Source organism: Lampris incognitus, chromosome 8, assembly GCF_029633865.1.
Source record: "Lampris incognitus isolate fLamInc1 chromosome 8, fLamInc1.hap2, whole genome shotgun sequence".
Lineage (NCBI taxonomy): Eukaryota > Metazoa > Chordata > Actinopteri > Lampriformes > Lampridae > Lampris > Lampris incognitus.
In genome coordinates this window covers 38,639,722-38,664,117 of record NC_079218.1, presented here as the reverse complement: position 1 = coordinate 38,664,117, position 24,396 = coordinate 38,639,722, and the positions used below count along the sequence as shown (strand labels likewise).

The window sequence follows — 24,396 nt, the reverse complement described above, 5'->3', positions numbered from 1 at the left end:
ATGCTCATTAACCTTAATGTAGGATAACAAATGACAGCTGTTTTTTTTTTTTTAGCTAATTTTATGCACGGTCCCTCTGCTTCTTGCTGCCTTTCTCTCCCCATCTGCTTTTTGCCGTAACAGTTGTGCGATTCGGCCGGTTATATATGTTTCACTGGCGTTGCATTTACTTCATTTCAGACAACTCCAAGATATCCGAGTTGGACTTGTTGGCCCAGAATGTGTTAAAATGGATCACTTCTGACTTCACCTTTACGTGATCATCACTAACTTTTCATAAAAACAAATGTCTGTTTTATTACCATCCATCACCAGCTAAGGTAAAACAATAGTGATTCAGCTCACTCTCAATTCACAAACGTGTTTGGATTTAAATAAATAATGTCACTAAGACAATTTCTGCAAAAAAACTTGCTCGAAAAAACAAGATGCGCACATAAACCCTGACAGGAACTGACGCATTTTACTTAAGTCAGCAGCGATTGGCCCGGCAGAGGGGAAAAGGTGGCGCTTCCGATCTGATGGACCAACCAGAGAGAAGCATTAAAAGATAGTCAACTAGCAGTAATCTAACGGTTAGAGGACGTCTTCGAGATTGCCACTTTAAAACTAATTCTGTCCTGAGCTTTTCCTGAAATGTGACAGATCTGATTTGTTTTTTGAAGTGTGAACACAAAAACACATCATGGAAGCAGAATTGTCAAATCCAATTTGAGCCTCTTTCATATGTGATCACATGTAAGCCATGGGACCCGTGTCTTAATGGTAAAATTGCAGTTCCACACATATTAAGTCACCCTCCATGTTGTTACCACTCTGCACTGTCAAGCTTAGTGTATAGTTTAGTGTAGTGACCGGGCAGGAAGAAGAAGGAAGATAGCAATGAAATTCAGTGGAGAGACATCAGAGTTAGGGTGGCGCAATGGTTAGTGCGGCCGCCTCACAGCAATAAGGTCCTGGGTTCGAGCCCCGGGGTAGTCCAACCTTGGGGGTTGTCCTCTGTGTGGAGTTTGCATGTTCTCCCCATGTCCGCATGGGTTTCCTCCGGGGGCTGCGGTTTCCTCCCACAGTCCAAAGACATGTGAATCAGGTCAACTGGCTGTACTAAATTGTCCCTAGGAACGAATGGGTGTGTGTGTGTCTGTGTGTCGTCCCTGTAATATCTCCCCGCCTGCCGCCCAATGACTGCTGGAATAGGCTCCAGCCTCCCCGTGACCCTGAGAGCAGGATAAGTGGTTACGATAATGGATGGATGGACATCTGAGTTACTGCTAAATGTCTATTTTGGAGGGTGTCTCTATAGGTCATAGGGCACACATCCCAATCAACAAGTTGTAACAATTTGCCTTAAAATCTACGCAGAAAAGTACAAATGCAAAAGAAAGGTGCGGGCGGGCTCACTAAAACTTGAGTAAAAATTATATTGTGGCAAGCTGGTGTGGAAGAAGGAGTCAAAAGATAGAGATCTCTGTTTTAATGGCAGCTCCCATGTCCCATACACCGCACAACCCCAGGAGTGCGCTTTTATTTGCACCCAAAATGGCAACTGAACAACGGTTTCCCCCCGTGGTCACTTCTGGAGACATTTATCTTAGTCACGGTCCTACAGTCAGTCAGTAAAATGGTAATCTACTTAGTCCGAGTTGAACCCTCAAACAAGCAACGTAACAATAACCACAACATGAATACAACATTACTAACACGCAATGTTAACATGAACGTTATCAGTCCCATCAGCCCTTACGCTCCCCCATTGCAAAACCACCAACAGTCAGAGGGACCGCCTCCCTCCCCCCAGTTGCTACATAGCTCCCACCTGAGTGGTCAGTCATCCTCGATGACCCCATCACCCAATACATAGTCCCCCAAATGTCCAGGGTGCCATCACTGGTGAACAGGCCACCTGGGGCTCACAGGGGGAGAGGCACACTGATCAGCGCATGGGGTGCTAGTGCTGCCAGGATCAATTCTGCCAACGTCTCCTCGTTGCTGGCAGTCTGGACAGCTGCCACCATTGGCATCATCCGGCCCTGTTCCTCTTGCCTCTGGCAGTAGTAGTGGCATTCAAATGCCGCACCAGGGCTCTGTGCCTGATGAGTGGTGGCTGGCTGGCGACTGGCTCTTTGGTCTTTGAGCCTGTTCTTCCCCTGGCTGGACTGGAGCACCATGGTTTTCATGCCAAGTGATGGTTGCCCCAACACATTAACATGGGATCCTCAGCAGGTCCAGGCCGATGATGCATGGGTCTTGGATGTTGGCAAGCCAGAACTCATGTGCCAGCTCCTGGTCTCTAGCCTCGACTCGCAGTGACTTCTTCGCTCTTATGCCAGCCTTTTCTCCTGTCACCGTCATCAGCTGGGTGTTGGTTGGTGACCATGCCAATGAGAGTGGGCCGGTGGTGCCCGGGAGGATGCCAGGTCGCACCAGGGAAATGGTAGACCCCTCGTCTACCAGAGCTCGGAAGGGTCAACTGTTGAGTTGGTAGTTCAGATACAGTCCTTTGGTGTGGCCAACCAACGTGCATCGGCCTTGAAGCGGGGCTGGAGACTGGAGTGGCAGTCCCCTCACTAGACCACTCCACCATCATTTCCCCACTGGCTGGGTGACTCTGGCTTTCGGCGCCAGTGCTGGGCAGTCACGGGCTATGTGCCAAGGCTCGTCACACCGGTAACAACGGTCAGTCGGCCGGGATTGACGTTGCCTGGATGTTGGAGGCCATCGCCGAGACCGCTGTGGTGGAAGCCAAACTTGGTAGATCTCTCCTACCTACTCCTCTTCATCATAGTTGGCCAACCTGGGTAAGCCACGTAGAGACTCATCTCGGCCCATTCAGCTTCGCAGAGAGGCTCGCTAAGGGATTGGGACATGGCAAGGCTGACATGCTGGTGCAACCGCTTCAGCATGAGCTCCTGCAGGGAAGCGTGGAAGGCCAGCTCCTCTTGGGTGGCTGTGCTGAACTGCAGGTAACCATGTCAGGCGTGCAGCTGCACATCTGCGGCGAAAGTGCCCAGGCTCTCTCCCTGTTGGCGGTGGCGGCTGCCTAGCTGCTCCCTGCTCTGGTCAGTGAAGGGTCATTGCCCAAATCGCCTCTCCAGTGCCATGGTTGGTCAGGGTCTGGATGTCCTGCTGCTCTGCTGGGGCTAGGTCAAGGAGCACCTGCAAAGCCATTTCCTTCCAATGCCAGGGCCAGCTGGTGGATGGGAGCTTCTTACACACAACCAAAATAAGCAAAATACAAAGTTAAAAATTCCCAGAGACCAACATCCAAACAGTGCCAGATTTCATAAACATAGCTAAATAGTCCCACATGAATAAAGTTCCCAAATGAAAGCAAAATCCTTCAGTAATAAAAGTTCCCAAATGAAAGCAAAATCCTTCAGTAATAAAAGTTCCCAAATGAAAGCAAAATCCTTCAGTAATTGATTAAAGCATGACAAGATGCCACAGTCTATACACAAACAAAAAACCATGCAATCTCACCACTTCATCCCGTGTAGAAGAGGGGTCTTCGACTTGCAGTAATCCAGTGAGGATTCTTAAAATATAATCCACAAAATGAAAGGTAGAGCCAATGTGTGTGGAGCTCCTGGTAATTCCACATGTTCATCTCATCTCAACTCATCTAATCATCAACTGCTTCTCTGGGGTCGGGTCGTGGTGGTAGCAAGATAAGTAGGGCACTCCAGACATCCCTCTCCCCAGCAACACCCTCCAGCTCTTCCTGGGGGATCCCAATGTCTTCCCAGGCCAGATTGGACATTTAGTCCCTCCAGTGAGTTCTGGGTCTACCCCAGGGTCTCCTCCCAGTTGGACATCCCCAGAAAACCTCCAATGGAAGGCGCCCAGGAGGCATCCTAATCAGATGCCCGAACCACGTCAACTGGCTCTTTTCGATGCGAAGAAGCAGTGGCTCTACCCCGAGCTCCCTCCGGATGTCCAAGTTCCTCACCCTATGTCTAAGGCTGAGCCCAGACACCCTACAGAGGAAACTCATTTCAGCCACTTGTATCTGCGATCTCACCCTTTCGGTCACTACCAAAAGCTTGTGACCATAGGTGAGGGCTAAAACGAAGATTGCGAGCTTTACCTTCCGGCTCAGCTCCCTCTTCACCACAACGGTCCGGTACAACATCCGGATTACTGCTGATGCTGCACCAATCCGCCTGTCAATCTCCCGCTCCATCTTACCCTCACTCATGAACAAGACCCCAAGATACTTGAACTCCTTCACTTGAAGCAACAACTCATCCCCAACCTGGAGGGAGCAATCCAGCATTTTCCGGTAGAGAACCATGGCCTCAGACTTGGAGGTGCTGACTCTCATCCCAGCCATTTCACACTCAGCTGCAAACCGCCCCAGTGCATGCTGGAGGTTGCATTCTGATGAAGCAAACAAAACCACATCATCTGCAAAGAGCAGAGATGCAATTCTGAGGTTCCCAAAATGGACACACTCCTCACCTTGGCTGTGCCTTGAGATCCTGTCCATGAATATCACAACCAGAATCGGAGACAAGGGACAACCTTGGCAGAGTCCGATAACCACCGAAAATGTGTTTGGCAGACACAACTCTCACTTTGGTTATACAAGGACCGGATTCTGTGTGTTCAAAGCATCTAAATGCCGACTGCTGTCCTGTCCGCGTACTCAATGAACAGGTAAACATCACGTCTCCTCTTCCCCATTTGAAAATACTGGTGCAAGAAACATCCATCCCCAAAACCTGTCACCCAAACAGGCAACTGATAAACATGTAGAGCATTTTAAATAAGTTGTAGGCAATAAACAACGAAGAACATGTTTTGCTATCACTACATGCCATGCATTAAGGTATATACTAAGTGACTATTACAAAGTGTTGGACAATATTGCAAGTGAAATGGCTGAGTGGTCAAAAGATGTCATTTGTTGTTCATTTGCACATGCAATTTTTCAGGATGAGGATCTGTTCACTCTTATATCGGATATGGGTCAGACATAGGCTGCAATGAGAGAATAGTTTTAGGAAGGACTTAACATGCACATTTAAGAATGGATATACAAATTACTGGTGGAACTCCATTCAGGTTCCTGAAAGATCCCACTGGGTGGCCCTTACGGATCTCTGAGTTTCTCATCCTGTCAAAAAGGGTGAGTCCTCTGCCAGACTGTGGAGAAACCTCACATCAGGCCACTTGTATCTGTACATCTTTCTCCTTGTGTGTTGCAGTCTAGTTGAAATTCACAGTCACACGGGCCCCCAGCCCAGTCCTCTGAGCCACGTCAAATCCTTATGTTTCATTCCTCATCTGTCCAGATTTCCTCCCACAGCCCTTCCTGTCACCAAAATTACTGCTCTGCAGAATTATAACGTTGTCAAAGTTGGCAGCACACCCTACCTGAGGCATCCTGAAATATCACAGACAGGTCTAACTGTCAGCCAGGAATCATTAATCATGAGAGGAATTATGTGAAACAGACAACTAATGTCCAGGGGTGCAACAGGGATTTTCTAAGTCTGGATCTGGAACCTGAGTTCCACACTAAGATTTCAGTGTTTGAGTCTCTCAACCGTCTGCTGGACTGCTGTCTGGTACACTGAAACACCGTCCCGAACAGATATTGAATTGCTGATCTTTCTTTTGTTAACTTTGATAATTAGCTATAAATCAAATAGAGGGCAGTTAATTGATAATAGAAAAAGAGGTTGTCCACACTGATGGTCAGGTTTAATAATAATGAATTTATCTAATGAGAAGAACATTTACTTGTATCACGTCTTTAATCGTCAGAGATGATCCCAAAGTGCTTGACAGTCCATTAAAGTTTAAAGTTTTGTCCGATAACCTTTTGCAGTGGGCCATAAAATCATTATAAGTAAAAGCGGGAGAAAAAAACCCTGGCTAGTCTAGATGTCTGCAGTTTCCCAAACCTGTCTTACACAAGCATGCTGGGGGCAGGTGCCTCTGAATCAACTTCCAAGGCAACTCCCGAGTTTCACAAAATGCTGTTGCCTTGTAGAGTTTTCATGGTATCAGGTGGTCTCTTCATTTTGAAGGTTTTAGGATTCATACGTTGGACAACAAAGCATGTGTGATAACAAAAGTATGGGATTATGCACCGTGCTGCATGGATTAGCTTTATCAGATGTGAAATGTTTTTCAGGATCTCAGTTTTAATGAATTTACATTTACATTTGTTTTGGTTATCTTGCTCTCTTCCCCATCATGTCAGTGGTTTCCATAACAACCCTTCCTGTTTTCTGTTTCTACAAACGTCTCAGTTCTTTAGTTCATTCAAGGACCCTTACAGTGTCAGTCTAATACATGCTACAAGTGTGTGTGTGTGTGTGTGTGTGTGTGTGTGTGTGTGTGTGCATGCATGCTTGTTTGTGTGCGCGTGTGTACATTTGTGTTTGTGTGTGTGTGTCTGTCTGTGTCTCTGTGTGTATGTGCGCGCACGTGTTTGTGTGTGTGCACGTGTCTATGTGTGCGTGTGAGTGTGCATGTTTGTGTGTGTATGTGCACGTGTGTGTCTATGTGAGTGTATGTGTTTATGTGCGCGCGTGTGTGTGTGTGCCTGATTGTGTGTATTTGTGTCTATACGTCTGTATGTGTGTCTGTTTGTGTCTGTGTGTGTGCTTGCGTGTGTGCATGTGTGTGTGTTTGTGTTTGTATCTGTGTGTGTGCGTGCTTGTGTGGGTGTGTGCGTGTGTGTGTGTGAGAGAGAGAGAGAGAGAGAGAGAGAGAGAGAGAGAGAGAGAGAGAAAGAGAGAGAGAGAGAGAGAGAGAGAGAGAGAGAGAGAGAGAGAGAGGGAGTGGGTTGGAGCAATTAGTTCAATGCAATGCAACCACGGTTCCATGAGACCATTTAGATTGCAGCAGGTGCCTCGGTCTCGTTATTTATTGAGGTGCTCGTGGGATCTTCTCCAACGTTGACCCAGGGTCAGAATCAAACATCTTCTACATCAAACTGTATCGACCTCAAATTCAGACAATTTTTCTTTCAGTACAGCATATTTAAGGTTCCTGCCAATATTTTTAGCAAGTGTTTATATAGACGTCTGGGTTTTTAGTAGAGCCATTGTTTTTCTGCCAATTTAAGAAAAGCTCCTAAACGTTCCTCATGTTTGACTTTGTTTTAATTAGTGTAAATAGGAGAGTGGAGAAAAGAATAGGTGTTTGTCACCTGTCACACCTCATCTTTTAGTTCTTCCAAAGATCATGAGGAAGAGATAATATAAATATATGCTGGGGGGGCGTCCCAGTAGCATAGCGGTCTATTCTGTTGCCTACCAACACGGGGCTCGGCAGATTAAATCCTCGTGTTCCCTCCGGCTTGGTCGGGCGTCCCTACGGACACAGCTGGCCGTGTTGCAGGTGGGAAGCTGGATGTGTCCTGGTCACTGCACTAGCGCCTCCTCTGGTTGGTCAGGGCGCCTGTTCAGGGGGGAGGGGGAACTAGGGGGAATAGCGTGATCCTCCTACACGCTACGTCCACCTGGTGAAACGCCTCACTGTCAGGTGAAAAGAAGGAGCTGGCGACTCCACATGTATCGGAGGAGGCATGTGGTAGCTAGAGCCCTCCCTGGATTGGTAGATGGGTCCGAGCAATGACTGGGACAGCTTGGAAGACTGGGGTAATTAGCAAGGTACAGTTGGGGAGAAAAGAGGGAGGGGGAAATCCCTCGAAAAATAATAATATAGATATATGACAGCCCACTGAGCAACACAGACGTCTTCTATTTGGTTTGTTTTAAGTCAGCGTGCAGATAAAGTAAAGGATCAGTTTACGATAAATTAAAATAAAACCAGTTACTGTGACCATGGCTCTGTGCTTTCACAGTCTTGGTACATAGCTTGGAAACCAACACTGCGCAGGAACCAGGGGGAGCCGGGGAGGAATAGTTCTTAATTTGCCGTAAAGGTGAATTGAATTATACGGCCATTTTGATGAACATAAATTTACCTTTATGATAACAATGATACTTGGTGAGCAGCATGTCCTCGGACTTTCTCAATGCCAGACATCTTGGACAGCTGTTTGTCCTTCCTGTCCTGGTCATAAGGTGGAAGCTTTGAACTTGAATAAGCTTGTCTGGCGCTCACCATATCACTTCTTTCGTTTTGATTCCTGTTACTCTTTTTTTCCTTTCTTTCCCCCTCATTTCTTTTTTATCTCTCCATATTCATGTTTTGATTTGTGCCAAAATTATTTCTTGTCCTTCTTCATTCATCTTTGTGATTCAGCCTCTTCTTTTTCTTCGTCTCTTTGCCCATCTTCTCCTCTTTCTCTTTTCGTCAACCTCCACCTTTTTATCCTACTGTTTTTGTTCCTCTTTGTTCTCTTACATGATCGTTGCCTCTCTCCCAACTTCCCCTCCCTCCTCTCCTCCTAACTAACAGAGGTAGTCCAGCTGAGCTTGGCGGAGGAACAGCGAGTCAGCGTCTCCATGGTAACGGTGGGCCTCAGCACAGTCCTGTACTGCGCCATCCAGGGTACGCTGCGCCCGCCAATCATCTGGAAGAGGAACGGCATCACTCTGAACTTCCTGGACCTGGAGGACATCAACGTAAGTACATGCCAGGGTTGTCCTTGAGATGGTGGACACTGTCATCGGCAGCAGTGGAGCCAGGTCTCACAAACAAAGCATTTGGATGCAACAAATTTGCAGATCCCAAAATAACTCCATTGCCAACATGTCAATGATTGAGAACATTGAGGCCATTCACTAAGATCTACGTTTAATCCTGATTTACATTCAGTGCTGATTTCTTAGATCCTTACCCTGACATTAACCACTCTAAACCCACACTTATACTCAACCATTGCTATGGTAACACCTAAACATAAACAGTTCATCCCGGCCGCCATACCAACATGTACCCTGCCTCTGCCAAATGATGGAAGCTAAGTAGGTATGTGCTTGGCTAGTACTTGGATGGGAGACTTCCCGGGAAAACAGAGTTACTGCCGGAAATGGTGTTGGTGGGCCAGGAGGGGGCAGTCTTCCCTCTGGTCCTAATTAAAAGAAAAAAGAAAGAAAGGAAGAAATAATCAAATCCCAATGCCGCAGTGATGGGGACACTGTCCTGCAGGAGATGCCATCCTTCGGATGAGACGTTAAACCGAGGTCCTGACTAACTGTGGTCATTAAAGATCTCATGGCATTTATCGCAAAGAGCAGGGGGTTCCCCGGTGTCCTGGCAAAATTCCCAACCTGGCTGTCTCCATCTGGCCACCTAATCATCCCCCCGTGTAATTGGCTCAGTGATTCCTCCCTCTCCACCTCAAGCTGATGTGTGGCAAGCATTCTGGCACAAAATGGCTGCCGAGCATCACCCAGGTGGGTGCTACACATTGGTGGTGGTTGAGGTAAGTTCCCCCCTCAATGTGAAGCACTTTAGGTGTCTAAAAAGTGCCATATAAATGTAATTATTATTATTTCTAACCATATCCTTTCACTGACTTAACCATCTTTAATCTAATCGCATTAAAACAAAGGATCAGAGAAGATGCCCTGAACGCCATCCTCATTCATCGATTGGTTGAAATGCATCGTATGCCAAGTACAGATATGACAGAATGTGATCCGACACATTGACCTGAAGTCTCTCGAGGCCAGAAGTATAAGTCTATGCATGTAGACATGTCTGGTCCCGCTAGACTAGTTGATAAGCATTGTATGCATGTGACAGAGCATTGGCTATCAAAGTGCTTTGGGAACAGCAAATTCGGCGCATGAGAAGGGTGTATCTGCGAGAGTGGTTTGTAGCAGTGGCGAGGTGATGAGGACGGGGTGGGTCTTCCATCAGCAGCTCCATGTGCAGCAACACTAAGTCATGTCCTGCGTTTCTTTTTGTTTGCAAGTCCAAATGGCAGTAAGCCTTATCTGATCAACCAGTATCAGGTCAGTTAGCAGCACCTTAAATGTGCTGCCGTCTCAGTAGGTTGCAGGTACCCAGCATGCAATGCAAGCATCACTAAACATAACAGCTGTATGATTGTACGCAGAACAGGCTTTTTTTTTCATTTCTGAAATCACTTGAGGTTTTTCTAAGGTGTGGCATGTTTTTAATGTTTGTGTGTGTGTATGTGTTTTTATTTGTTTAGTTGAGCTGCATTTGATTAACATTTCATTAACTGCAGAGGTTTCACGCACGGTTTGGGTGGACTGCATTAACCCAGAAAATGTCTTAAACATTTTAGGTGATGCATTTTTTCTGAATTGATTTCTGATTCTTGGCAAGTCTTTTTTTTTTTTCCTCCTGTTTGCATTATTCATTCATTCAATCACCCATCCCGCGGGGATGCTGGAGCTGATCCCAGCAGTCATTGGGCGGCAGGCGGGGAGACACACTGGACAGGCCACCAGGCCATCACAGGGCCAACACGCACACACATTCACACCTAGGGACAATTTAGTATGGCTGATTCGCCTGACCTACATGTCTTTGGACTGTGGGAGGAAACCCACACAGACATGGGGAGAACATGCAAACTCCACACAGAGGATGACCCGGGACAAACCCCAAGGTTGGACAACCCCAGGGCGCGAACCCAGGACCTTCTTGCTGTGAAGCAACTGTGCTAACCACTGCGCCACCGTGCGGCCTTGATAATATACTATTATAAAATAATGTAAATAATAATGTTTGCATTATTTTGTTCTCATAATAACGTAATGATGTTAAATATGAGTGGCACGGTGGCTTTTTGACTAGTACTGTTGCCTTACAGTGAGGGTGCTGAGTTGAATCCCAGCCCGTCTGTGTGGCGTTTGCATGGTCACCTCATGTTTGTGTGGGTTTTCTCCCACAGTCCAAAGGCATGCATGTTGCATGAATTGGAGTCTGTAAATTGTCCATAGATGCGAAATGTGTGTGTGTGTGTGTGTGTGTGTTTGGGGGGGGGGGTCTGTGATTGCACTGGTGACCTATCCAAGGTATCTCCCTGTCATCTGTCCAATGCTCGCTGGGCTAGACTCCTGGCCCCTGAGACCCTGAATTGGATGAAGCAGATATAAGTAATTGATGGATGGATGTTAAATAGGAGGGGAGGTTTACTAAGGGCTCGTATAATACAACAGATCTTGGGGATAAATCTCTCTGCTTTGCGTGTGGCAAATGCATAAATGGTTTAAAGAGATGGGTAGAGGAAGAGGGGGATATATAGATAATTAGAGAGCAACAGAGGAGAAAGTTAGGACCCTATTTTATGTCACATGACCTTGTGTAACGACACATATCCCTTCACCAAAGAGTGGAGTTCATTTACATGCATGCTGAGTACATTCGGGCTGTGTTGAAAAATGCCTGTCGGAGAGCAAATACATGTGTGTGTGGAACAAATATTTAATTTAATAGTGATTGAACTCACGGTCTGCAAGCCACCCTGTCTTAAAACCCATAAAGTTAACTGAGAACCGATTCTTCCTTAAAATCTGTCCCATTTGTTTACTCACTTGGCTCTCTGCTCTCTCTCTCCATTACTCCATGCATGGTTTATTTTCATTCCCCCTCTCTGTCACCCCTCTCGCTCGCGCTCTCTCTCTCTCTCTCTCTCTCTCTCACCTTCTCTCCCTGTTCTCACCCTCTATTAACTCCCCCTCTCTCCGTTCTCCCCCTCTATTCTCTCTCCCTCTCTGCATTCTCCCCCTCTATTCTCTCTCCATTCTCTCCCTCTATTCTCTTTCTTCCTCTCTCCATTCTCCCCCTCTATTCTCTCTCCCTCTCTCTCTATTCTCCCCCTCTATTCTCTCTCCCTCTCTCTGCCTCTCCCTCTATTATCTCTCTCCGTTCTCCCCCTCTATTCGCTTTCCCTCTCCCTCCATTGTCCCCTCTATTCTCCGTTCTCCCCTTCTATTCTCTCTCCCTCTCTCTCCATTCTCCCCCTCTATTCTCTCTCCCTCTCTCTCCATTCTCCCCCTCTATTATCTCTCTCCCTCTCACCCTCTCTCCCTGATCTCACCCTCTATTCTCTCTCTCTCACTCTGCGTTATTCACATGTACAAAAACGGTATTCTACATATTGAATAGACCAAATGTATTTTATTTACTACTGCTCAGTGTTTCGTTGTTTCCTTCTATTGACCAGTGTATGTTGATCTGATGCCTCTGACATATAATTACCTTGCCCACGAGGTTTCTGAGTCATGTATGGACTGGGTAAGCTGTAAATGAATTGCCCTTCTTGGGCTCAATGAAGTCTGAACTGAACTGAGCTGAGCTGCTCAATATATTTTGGTGCATTCCAACAAGTTCCCCCATGTTTGAATGTGTCGGAGCACACAGACGGCGTTAAACACAGAGGAAGAGGAAGTCGAAACACAAACACTAATACCACCGCCTAGCCTTCATTTATTGCGATAATCCTAGACTGAAAGTGCAGAAATTGTTTATTCAACAACTAAATGAGGGCAGGTTAAGGTAACAAAATTCAAACACTAAAAGCATCTTCACATAATTGCATTTTGGATTGATGTGGTTTTAACACGAATGCCGGCATAATTTCAGGTTAAGTTGTTTTCTTAATCATGTTTTCCTCATTGCTTACACCTGTCCACTCATTCATCCGAGATTCAGGTGTATTTTCCCATTCAAAACAACTACTATCATGACAACTAGTATCAAAACAACTAGTATCAAAACAACTAGTATCGCCCCTCCAGTTTCAGTGCATGAGATGGTTTCTAATTGCAGTCGGAGAACGTAACACAGTGTGCGTTTTAAGCACTTCTGTGACACTTCCTAGTTAAAATGTGCTCCTAATTTTGCATTCTTTGCTTTCTAACCTATAATTGAAAACACCGTGCGACCCATCAGCTTTAAAGGATTTAGGGCAGATTTTTTTTTGAATCCAGACTTCATTAAAGTGTTGTCAGGACTCATTTAGAATCTCAACAACTTCCAAGAGTCATTGATTGCTTCAGCATTGACAAACTCGATACTTTGCACAATCTGTGTGCTGGGTTTCAGCACAGTCCGACTGGACGGCTGTTTTGGCCTTCAAAACCCATATCTCCTTTTCAAAAATGGGAAGTTCACTGTGCAGTGGTGCATATCTCCATTTGTTTTATTGTAGCAAATACAGGGGCAGCCGGGAATCCGTCGCAGCTGGGAATCGAACCCCGATAGCCCGGACCACGGGCAACTGCGCAAACCAGTCAACTAAAGGGTCCAACCTGTTAGCCAAGGGCTAGCGAGTCTAGTCATTGCGTTGTGTTTGTACAGAAAGTGTTTTGAATAGGAGCAAAATACCGTGATTTGGAGCATCTGTTGGCTGTTGAGGCAGCCCGACCATATGCGAAGTTGGAGGAGGATGTCCTGTAGCTTGGTGGCCCCATAGCACTGCTTAGTCAAATGCATGCAGACAGCTGTGCAGATGTTGCAAGAAACACAACACAAATAACATCACTTTAGTTTAACTGAAAGCATGGCTTGCGACTGTTTCTAATGGAACATATGAAGACACATCTGACTGCTCAGTGAGCTTCCCGTTTTCAAAAAGGAGATATATCATGTTTTTTGTTTTGTTTTTTTGGGGGGGGGGTTCCCCCATTTTCTCCCCAATTGTATCAATTACCTCACTCTTCCGAGCCGTCCAGGTCATTGCTCCACCCCTCTGCCGATCCAGGAAGGGCTGCAGACTACCACATGCCTCCTCCGACACATGTGGAGCCGCCAGCCGCTTCTTTTCACATGACAGTGAGGAGTTTCGCCTGGGGGACATAGCGCGTGGGAGGATTGCGCTATTCCCCCCAATTCCCCCTCCCCCCAAACAGGCGCCCCAACTGACCAAAGGAGGTGCTAGTGCAGCGACAAGGACACATACCCACATCCGGCTTCCCACCCGCAGACACGGCCAATTGTGTCTGTAGGGGACGCCCAACCAAGACGGAGGTAACACAGGGATTCGAACCGGCAATCCCCATGTTGGTAGACAGTGGAGTAGACCGCTACACTACCCAGGCGCCCCTACATCACAGTTTTTAAAGGCTTAAATGATCGCCCCACTGGGCTGTAATGAAGTCCAGTGAAGACACTTGGCAAAGTGGTTTCAAGGTTCCTCAATAAAGAAGCAATCAGTGAAGTGTGTGTTTGTGTGATTCTAAATGGAGGCCGACAATGTTTTAATGAGGTCTGGGTCAACAACAAAAAAAAGTCCTTTAAAAGAAAATCAATTTATGTTTTATTCTTCTTTTTTTTTTAATTTGCCACAGGATCGCCCTCCTTTGTTTTTCATATTGTCACTTCAAGATTCCTCAGAGAGAAGACGACAAGCTTTGGTTTCCTTGTGGCGACAGAGCTACATCTGCTCTGCCACTTGGCAGGACAGCAAACTATTTAATGCCTTAATCCACCCTAAGCTGCTGCTGGAACCCCCTGGTGACTGCTGCACGCTGCACCAACAACAACCGACTCCATTCATCAACCTAATGGGCTTTATATTTTTAACCCTTGCCATTTATCAGGCAGAGGCAGTGTGATGAGGGGAGAGAGGAGGATCAAATTCCCTAACGCTTGCCTCTGCTCAACAGGGGAACCATTGATTCATGGGCCCTCTTCCTTTTCACATCACTCTTTCTCTCCGTCTCTCGCCCATCACTCCCCGCAGTTCTGTGCCCCCCCCAGTCCCCTGTCCCTGTTTAATATGTATTCTGTCTTTTCACTACCTTCCATCCCTACTGCTCTGTTCCCTCTTTTCTTCATCCCATTCTTCACCAGTATTCCCTATACTGAACACCCCCACCTCAGCTTCACTCCCTTCCCTCATCCCATTCTCTCTTCATTCCTCTCTGTCCACATTGTTCTCGCCTCCTCTCATTCTTTCTCACTTCCCACACCCCAGTTTCTTGTCCCCTTTCCACACACTTCCTTTTTTTTCATATTTCTACCTCTCTTCTGTCTTCCTCCTCCCTTCCAATTTCCTCTACTCTCACTTCTCTAATCTTCCCCTTATCCCCCTCCTCTTCACATCAAGTTTGCATGGTCCTCAATCACAGTTACACTCTCGAAGGGCTATACATGTCCCCTATGAAAGCCTGTAGACAACCCTATCTTTAGATGCTCCATAGGGAAAAAAGCAGTGGGAGTAACTTCAGGAAGGCCATCAGAACGAGGGATCTCTGTTCCTGGCAGAGAGGCATGCAGCAAAGACAAGGGATTTTCTGATTTTCATCTTGCTCTTCCTCTGATGTGTCTCTTCTCCATCTGTCAGGACTTTGGGGATGATGGCTCTCTGTATATCACTAAAGTGACAACCATCCACATGGGGAACTACAGTTGCCATGCCTACGGCTATGAAGACGTCTACCAGACCCATGTGCTGCAGGTGAATGGTCAGTAGAGTCTCGTTATCTCATTACATTGGTGTCAGAAGTTGACAGAAAGCTGTGGTTTTGTTTGTTGTTCTCTGTTCAGCTCCAAGGAGGGAACCTGTCTTTTGCCTTCCCCTTAAAGAGTACCAGACAGTCCCTTTGGGGCAGCTAAAGATTCAATGACCCCTTCACAGGGCAGTAACTTGGGATCAAGAGCTATAAAGACTTTGAGGTTGTGGGTAGAATATAGTCTTTGTGCCAAATGAGCCAACCTGCTGCCCACTCAAGTGTGCAGAAAGAAATTGTCTTTGGTGTGAAAATAAAGGTCCTGGTGAAGTGATAAATGTTGGTCTCACTCAATTCTAAGGGTTTCAGGACAGTGTCACAGGTAGGGCATCACCAGGAGAAAAAAAAGAAATGGTTAAGGTTAGGGTTAAGGGTAGGAATGGACTTTTCCATGCCTATCTGATGATGCTATGATGATGACACTGTTCGCAAACCGCTGGATTTTAGTGAGTCCCAGTAAATTTCACAGTTTCATCTACTTGTGCTTCCTCTTTTCCTTCTTCTCTGCATGAAGAGGTAGAGAGTGTGCTGCAGAACAGTGTGCCCTGTAAGTGGGAAGCATTTGAGATTACTGTCACAGCATGGCCACTTGGGAACCTAAGGGAATCCAACCTGTGAGGTTTTAGACACAGGATGGGCTCTCTATTACAACTATGAATCCTCTGGTGACGATTACATCCTCCAAATCGAAAGGCACAGACGACTTTAGCTTGAGTGCACTGAACAGTCAGCATGCGTGTGCACACACACACACACACACACACACACACAAACACACACACACACACGTATACACTTGCACACACTCGACACACACGTATACACTCATAGACACCCAACACACACAAGTATACACTCGTACACACCCAACACACACATTTATACACTTGTAGACAGCCGATACACACATGTATACACTCGTACACACCCAACACACACATTTATACACTCATAGACACCCAACACACACATGTATACACTCGTACACGCCCAACACACACACGTATACACTCACAGACACCTGCAGACCAATGCAAACAAAGGCTCACACATAACCAGTTAAAAAGAGCCCACACATACACTGGGTTTGGCTGGTTAGCTGCAGATAGTTATCACAGCACACTCACACTCAGACTAATCATTTGCATATGTCTTTTTTTTCTTCTCTCCTGCCCTTAGACAAATAATTACAAGGCATCTGCTCTCAATGAGGGCCCGGGGAGAGGAAAAGGGCTTTTTAAAATTAGCCTGCCAATACCATAACAAATCAAAGATAAAACAGCTACCTCCCCTGCACACACACACACACACACACACACAATCATTTCAGCAGCCTTTGTTTAAGCTGTGAGACAAAGCGTTAAAAAGAGGGGGAAACTAGTCTCCACTAACATGTGTACCAATGGGCGAGCTCGTGTTGTGCTTTTAAGTAGCAGAAATCAGTAAAACTGACGAGCAATTCAGCTGCATGTTGGACCGTGGGCTGAGCTGGGGTCAGGAAAAGAAAGGGTGATGTGGCGGGGAGGAGAGAGTAGTTAAAGCTTGGGAACAATTGAGGTCCTGCCTCTTGAAAGGCTGGCTGTCTGGAGTGGGCAATTACCATGATTGTTTTTCAATTTCAAGGTAATTCATGCATAAACAGAGACTCTTAAGCCAAGCTGGCGTTTAGAGGAAATGAGAATCTTCTCAAACAGTTCGTTACACAGTGCAATAGCAAACAGTGTTTCCTTCACTGAAATCACTTAAACAATGTTGGCACGGTTGGATCTTATCACATTTGGTCTCTTTTTTTCCCCCACTGGGCTACAGATAATCACAGTTAATTGTTTCTTCTTCTTCTTTTTTTTTTTACTTTCATCCCAGAATTGTACTAAAAGTACAACTGCGTTGTTTATAAGGGTGGGGATACCTGCAGTCAGCTGAGACTGACCAAGTCACTTAGATGTGTGATGAAACGTTTCTCCCACTAAACCTCATGTCCAGATGAACTGATTCACCTTTCTGGGTGTACTGAGAGTAGGTTGCATACAAGACTTTTAAAAAAAGCACAGACAACACTGCACATAACAAAATAGCTCTCACGTCACATCAAGAGCTGGGATGAGAAGAATTGTAAGTATTTTCAACCTACTACTACTTTCGGTCCTGTTAGGGGTCGCCACAGCAGATCATCCGTTTCAATCTCTTCCTGTCCTCTGCATCTTCCTCTGTCACACCAGCCACCTGCATGTCCTCTTTCACCACATCCATAAACCTCCTCTTTGGCCTTCCTCTTTTCCTGTCCCCTGGCAGCTCCATATTCAGCATTCTTCTCCCAGCATCTCTCCTCCACACATGTCCAAGCCATCTCAATCTTGCCTCTCTTGTTTTGTCTCCAAACCTTCCCACCTGAGCGGTCCCTCTAATATAATCGTTCCTAATCCTGTCCTTCTTCGTCACTTCCAATGAAAATCTTAGCATCTTCAACTCCACCACCTCCAGCTATGCCTCCTGTCTTTGTCAGTACCACCACCTCCAAACCATGTAACATAGCTGGTCTCACAACCATCTTGTAAACCTTCACCTTTAACTCTTGCTAGTACCCTTCTGTCACAAATCACTCCTGACACTCTTCTCCACCCACTCCACCCTGCCTGCACTCTCTTCTTCACCTCTCCTCTGCACTCCTCATTACTTTGGACAGTTGACCCCAAGTATTTAAACTCATATGCCTTCATCACCTCTACTCCTTGCATCCTCACCGTTCCACTGTCCTCCCTCTCATTCATGCATAAGTATTCCATCTGGCTCCTACTGACTTTCATTCCTCTTCTCTCCAGTGCATACCTCCACCTCTCCAGGCTCTCCTTAGCCTGCACCCTACTCTCGCTACAGATCACAATGTCATCCACAAACATCATAGAGACTCCTGCCTGATCTCATCCGTCAACCTGTCCATCACCATTGCAAACAAGAAAGGGCTCAGAGCCGATCCTTGATGTTATCCCACCTCCACTTTGAACCCATCTGTCATTCCAACTGCACACCTCACCACTGTCACACTGCCCTCATACATATCCTGCACCACTCCTACATGCTTCTCTGCTCTCATACTTAATTATAAGTATTTTCAATAAAGCTTACAAAGCTGACATCTCACAAGAAGTGTGTGTGTATATATACAGTGGCACATTTCCTCACAAAGTTGAACACTAAGTTGAACTGCCATGTCACAAATAACATGACATAACAACATAAACGGTGTGGGGGTGGCACGGTGGTCCAGTGGTTAGCACTGTTGCCTCACAGCAAGAAGGTTCTGGGTTCGAACCCCAGGCCAACTGGAGTTGGTCCCCGGGCGCTGCAGCTGCCCACTGCCCCTATCCAATACTGTGGGGTTAAATGCAGAAGACAAATTTCGTTGCAACCTGCACAATGACAAAATAAAATGGCTTTCATCTTTCTTCTTCTTTCTTCTAAACGAGTTAATCAACTGACAAAAGGAGCGAATAAGTGTTCTTGTACAGGAATGGCTTTTTAAAGCTGCAGTTTCTTTCTTTTTCGACTTACAATTCATCCCATTCCTTTGCCCCCTTCCCCTCAGCAGGGGTGATTTAATCCTGTCATGGGCCCCTGGGCCTGACTAAGCCCGTCAGCCCCTTCTGCTCCCCACAACCACATACTAGATCCACCACCACAACGAACCGATTTACCTCTGCACACAGTGATGCTGCTAAGCCACACCTCACCACAACAAATCCACTGTACACGAATTCACTTCATTTATACTTCATCACATCTTCCAAATAATACACACACCCCTCTCTAACAGTATGACTTATCACATGTCCAAATTTCAGCGCAACTGCAGACACTGTCAGCAGTACATTTCTGCACCACTGCAAACACCACTGTCAATACAACAGACGCAGATGCATTGCAAGCTGCAGAAACAGTCTGGAGCATATTAAGTCCATAATAACAAGCATTAAAATTAAACACTGACTTACTCTTAGAAGTGGCTACACCTGGTTATCTTGGAAGCAAAATCCCTGAGATTTGTCAGGTAGCTGAGTCGCATGACTCGTACCTGCCGCTTCATCACTTTGAGCTGTTTTGAAAAATCCTGTTAACTTTGGTATTTTTTTTCCCCAGTATCTCCCGGTCTCGCTTTTCTTTTTCTTTTTGGGCCTTTTGCTTCTGAGCACCGCTCACATGTCTCCGAAATTCCGCCATGGTTGTAGTTTTTTTTCTTTTTTTCTTTTCAATCAAAAGGTCACAAGAGCTCAAAATGTTGCGCCACTGTGACGCCAACCTGACCAATCAGTGTTAAGAAATCACCATCGGCAACAAACTGGCCAAACATTACACAGGATTTATAACCCTCCCCTAAAAATTATTATTATTTTATTATTAATATAATATTATCATCTAACTAAAAGGAATCTCTGTCTGTATGTCTGTCCTTTGCTTTTGTTGACAACCGTTCATCTGATCGACTTCACAATTGGCAGGTGTATTGCTGATGACCCGAGGAAGTGGAGCGTTAAGTGTGAAGTTGTTTGAATGAGCGGTTGTCGAGAAAATTGAGTTGGAGCGGGGGATTACACCTGAACGGGCTCTGCACTAGTATTATTAATAGACATCAGAGGCTATTTGAAATGCAGGGCCTCTGTGCTTCAGCCCAGGAAAGACTGTGCATTAAATCGCCACTGCCCCCGAAGCACTGGTACATGGAGATATGCTACATGTTTACACCACGCAGGACTCCAAGTTGTTATGAAGTGCCCCTAAAGAACTTTAATTCTCGCTTTATATGTGATTATGCTCGTGATGGTTGTGCTTCCCTGCCCGCTAAGTTCGGTTCATCCGCATTGTTATTTGTGTTTGTCTCCCCCCAGGAGTTGTGGTTCACCATAAACAGAGTCTGTGTGTATGTAATTACTTTTTACTGATCTCCCTTTTCTCACCATTTCTTTTCCTCCTGCTGGTGTTTGTGACTGTATGTTTGTCATTTGGAGTTTTTGTTTGTGGCTCTGTGTGTGTGTGTGTGTGTGTGTGTGTGTGTGTGTGTGTGTGTGTGTGTGTGTGTGTGTGTGTGTATCAAGTCCCCCCAGTGATCCTGGTATACCCAGAGACCCAGGCCCAGGAGCCAGGTGTGTCTGCCAGCCTCCGCTGCCATGCGGACGGTATCCCAAATCCCAAACTCACCTGGCTGAAGAACGGCATGGACCTGCAGCCTGGATCTTCCAAACAACTCTCTCTCATAGGTGAGGGCCCATTGTCTGTGTTGTGTTATGTGTGGGTGTGTGAGAGAGGGGGGAGAGAGAACAAAAAAAATGGAGTGTATGTGTGAAAGGAAAGCAGACTTAGAAAGTATGAGAGAAGAAAGAAAGAATATGCATTGTTTTGTGTGTTCGGCTGTTCACTCTGTTACCTTATTTCTGTTGAGAACCCAAGAGCGCCCCCATTCAAGGGGAAAATCCTCATCACTCAAACATTCAGAATTCCAAAAGCTTCAAGTTGTGAATTACAAATTGATGAAGTCATATGCTACATATTAATACACTACTATACATAATATTACTATTATGCAGTTATTCTTGCAGCAGGCAGTAAGTCGTTTCAAGGACAAAAGCTACACAACAAGGTTTGTTAATGAGTGATAAGTGAGTGATAGCTTTAACATAAGACATAAACATTTGAATTTGGACGGTGTTCCATCGATCAATTCCTGGTTGATGGCTGAGGGAAGCGGTGTGGCTCAGTGGGCGGCAGCTTGTGTGACGTTCCTCTGGGCGCGCCAGTCTGCTCCTGCAGTCTTTACACGACATGTTTGGCCAGTGACTTGGTGACTCTACACAATCCCATAGGTGTGAATGGTTGATGACCTTTCCAGGGTGTCAGCTTGTTTTCAGGCGAATGAATAAAGGGAGTCCCCGGGTTACGAACGCCAGACTTACGAATGCCCGTACTTACGAACCGACCTCCGTAAAGCCTATTATTTTTTTAAAATCGAGTTACACACAATGGTTCGTACTAACAAACGGATGGACTACTTTGCGCAACGCTCAAAACACTGAGCGTTTTAGGCGGTTCGTCGGCCCAAGGGAGAACAACGCCACGCCGTCGTTGCCATTTTAAGTCAGATCACATAAACGTTGTGTGCATTGTGTTTTGACTTAAAATTTCCGTGTGTTTACCCTCGTAATCATGGCTTCAAAGTGTGAGTCTGATGCAAGTGACGGTGATGCATCGAAGAAAAGGAAAACAACCACGATTGAAACGAAAGTGGAAATAATAAAGCGTTCAGAGAGAGGTGAAACAATCATCGTTTTTCCACTTACCCGGTGAGGCGGGCAGGCGAGCCCCGAGCGGGCTCTCGTTTCTGGTTGTCAGACAGCCGGCCTCTGCTGGTCGCGACCTGCTCCCGGGACAGTGGCAGGTGGGGAGTGTGAAATGTAAGAATTGTTTCTATACACATGATCTCTCTCAATTATAAATACTGTACTGTAGTTAGATTTATTATTATTACTACATTATTATATTTATGATTTTTAGGTAAAATATATACTATATCCTAAGACAAACATTTGAATAACCGACGCTAGATGTGAACTGTACGTCACTGTTCCGACTTAGATACAAATTCAACTTACAAACAGACTCAGAAACGGATCTTGTTTGTAACCCGGGGACTTCCTGTACTGAGTTGCCCTGCGCTCACAACAGAGGCATCATGAGCGGCAGCAGTCACTATGGAAGCTAGCCGCTCACTGCCAGCCCTCTTGCAGTCGGCACCAGGGTACGGGTCGTTCAAGCTCTGCTGAAGACATGAAGTTGCTGGCTGTGCCTGATCACTCACCAAGTTTGCAGAAAAGACACTAGACAGGGAAGAAATCCCTGTCTGCCATTAGTTGCTGCTTCAGTGTGTCATCTCTAATTTGCATAAAGTTAACTGCGTCTCAACTTGAAATCCACACTGTGGGTGCTGGCACCTCGCTGCTCGCTGCTGTCGCGGCGTCAGTCGCTCCCTGTCGCCAGCGCTCACTGAAAATGAAAGACCGCAGTCTGCTTTTGTGGCTCACAACGCTTTTGAAGTGAGCGCAGGTTTAGACTGAAGCGCCCTACAACCCTGAATTGAATGAAGACTATATGGAGAGGGAATAAACGAGTGAAAACAACCAATTAGAGCCAAGTGTAGCCAGTCATTCTGAACAGATTGTTTTTCGTCTACAAGGGCGTACTTGAACAGCACCAGTGATTTGCTGTGCATTACATTTATCTACGTTCCAAGCCTGGGTGATGACAGCGATGATTGGGGCCAGCATCTCCAGCCCATCATCATGTGGCTTCTTTGATTGCGGGTGGGCACTGATTTCAAAACAGCAAATACACACAGCACTTTTGAAGCAAATGTAAAAAAAAAACAGAAGACAATGAGCTTGTTAGAAAATGAAATTAAACTTACAACAGGGGTGGGATGCTACTTATCCAGACTGGAAAGGTGTTTTTTTAAAGGCCTTCTTCGCTCAACACAAGGAAGAGAGCGAGGCAGGGAGATAGAGCAAAATAAAGCACAGCTCTTCTTTACGGGGCTATTTCTCATTTAGTGAAGCTTTATTGGCTACGCGGGTCGTTAGCTGCGATAATAGGCACTTATCAACCCTCAAACAGTCAAACAAGGGTAGCCAGAGTCTTCGATTTGTCAACCGTGTGTGGGTAATGACGGGGCTGTGCACACGCATTTCAGGGCTGCAGACAGAATAACAGCAGTCCTTTAGCCAAAACAGCTTAGTGGAGGAGTGAGAGGCCTGCCCTCATGATATGCTTATTTACATGGTTATGTGATGATACTCATTTATACTGATTTGTACCTACGCACAGATTTTTGTTTCCGTTTCAGCAAAGGAAACCAAACACCTCAATGATTTTTTTCCCGAGATCTGGATATACTATTTTTTCAGTAGTACTTACATCCGTTGCTTTTAGACCTAGTCCTCCCTAAAATTTTATTTTCATGTATTTCTTGTTTTCAATCTATTTACACATGGCTTTTTTCTTTTTTACTTCTTTTACAATTCCCAAGTCAAGTTTTCCTTTCACTGGCGTATTACAAACTTATTTGATAATACCATTAAAGTTGTTTATGATTCTGGATGAATGCGAAACATCGATTCAGTTTTGTTTTGTAAAAACCTATGCAAATCAAGTCATTCTGACTCGTTTCAATGGCTTGCAAAGTCACATGAGGTGGAAAAGGATAAAAAAAAAAGATAAATAAAAAGGAGATGTTTAGGATTTGTTCACTGGTGATCTAACAATAAACGAGCTGGGATCCCATCTAGCAGCTGGAGATCTGCGCATAAACTGTTTTCTTGTTTGTCCCATCGGTGCCTCTGTGTTTGTGAGATACTGATGTGCGAGGCAAAAATAGTCAAATTTCACCTTTCACCTTCAAATGCTACATTAAAGATTACAATGAAGCCACAACACTGACATTCACACCAAACAGTGTTTGTGGTTTTACTTTTGATTGTAGGGTGCACTTGAAAGGCTTCATCTGTTACTCAGACTGTAATTATGTTCCTGTTGAGTGCCATCACAGGTCGGGGGGAACCCGGCATGCTTTTTCAGTCAAAGCATCACCTCTGTGGCTATTCTTTTTTATGCTGTACTCTGTAAAAGTGGATCCAAACACAGGCTGGGACTGAAAACCAGTGTTCAACAACAGTCAGTGACTTTTGATGCCTCTGCTGCCTCATTCTCCCTGCAGCCACTGTGCGTGTGTGAGTGAGTGTGTGTGTGTGTGCGCATGCGTGCCATGTGTGAGAGTCAAAGACAGACTGGGTGGTTGGGTGGAAGGTCGAGAGACAGACAGATATAGATAGATAGATAGATAGATAGATAGATAGATAGATAGATAGATAGATAGATAGATAGATAGATAGGCAGATAGATAGTTAGAGGGAGGAAGGGGGCAGAGAGGGAGGGAGGGAGGAGGCAGAAAAAGAGTGAGAGAGAGGGAGGAGGCAGAGAGAGATAGACAGTT

The 24,396-nt window shown here is 45.7% G+C and overlaps 1 protein-coding gene across 1 annotated transcript in view; it reads left to right on the top strand.

The window, feature by feature from the left end:
• Nucleotides 1-24,396, top strand: part of fstl4 (follistatin-like 4) — a 231,085-nt gene that overhangs the window by 170,742 nt on the left and 35,947 nt on the right. The window contains exons 5-7 of the mRNA XM_056284298.1: nt 8,386-8,552; nt 15,200-15,320; nt 20,453-20,614. Coding sequence (XP_056140273.1) covers nt 8,386-8,552; nt 15,200-15,320; nt 20,453-20,614 — 450 coding nt within the window. The remainder of the gene's footprint in view (nt 1-8,385; nt 8,553-15,199; nt 15,321-20,452; nt 20,615-24,396) is intronic.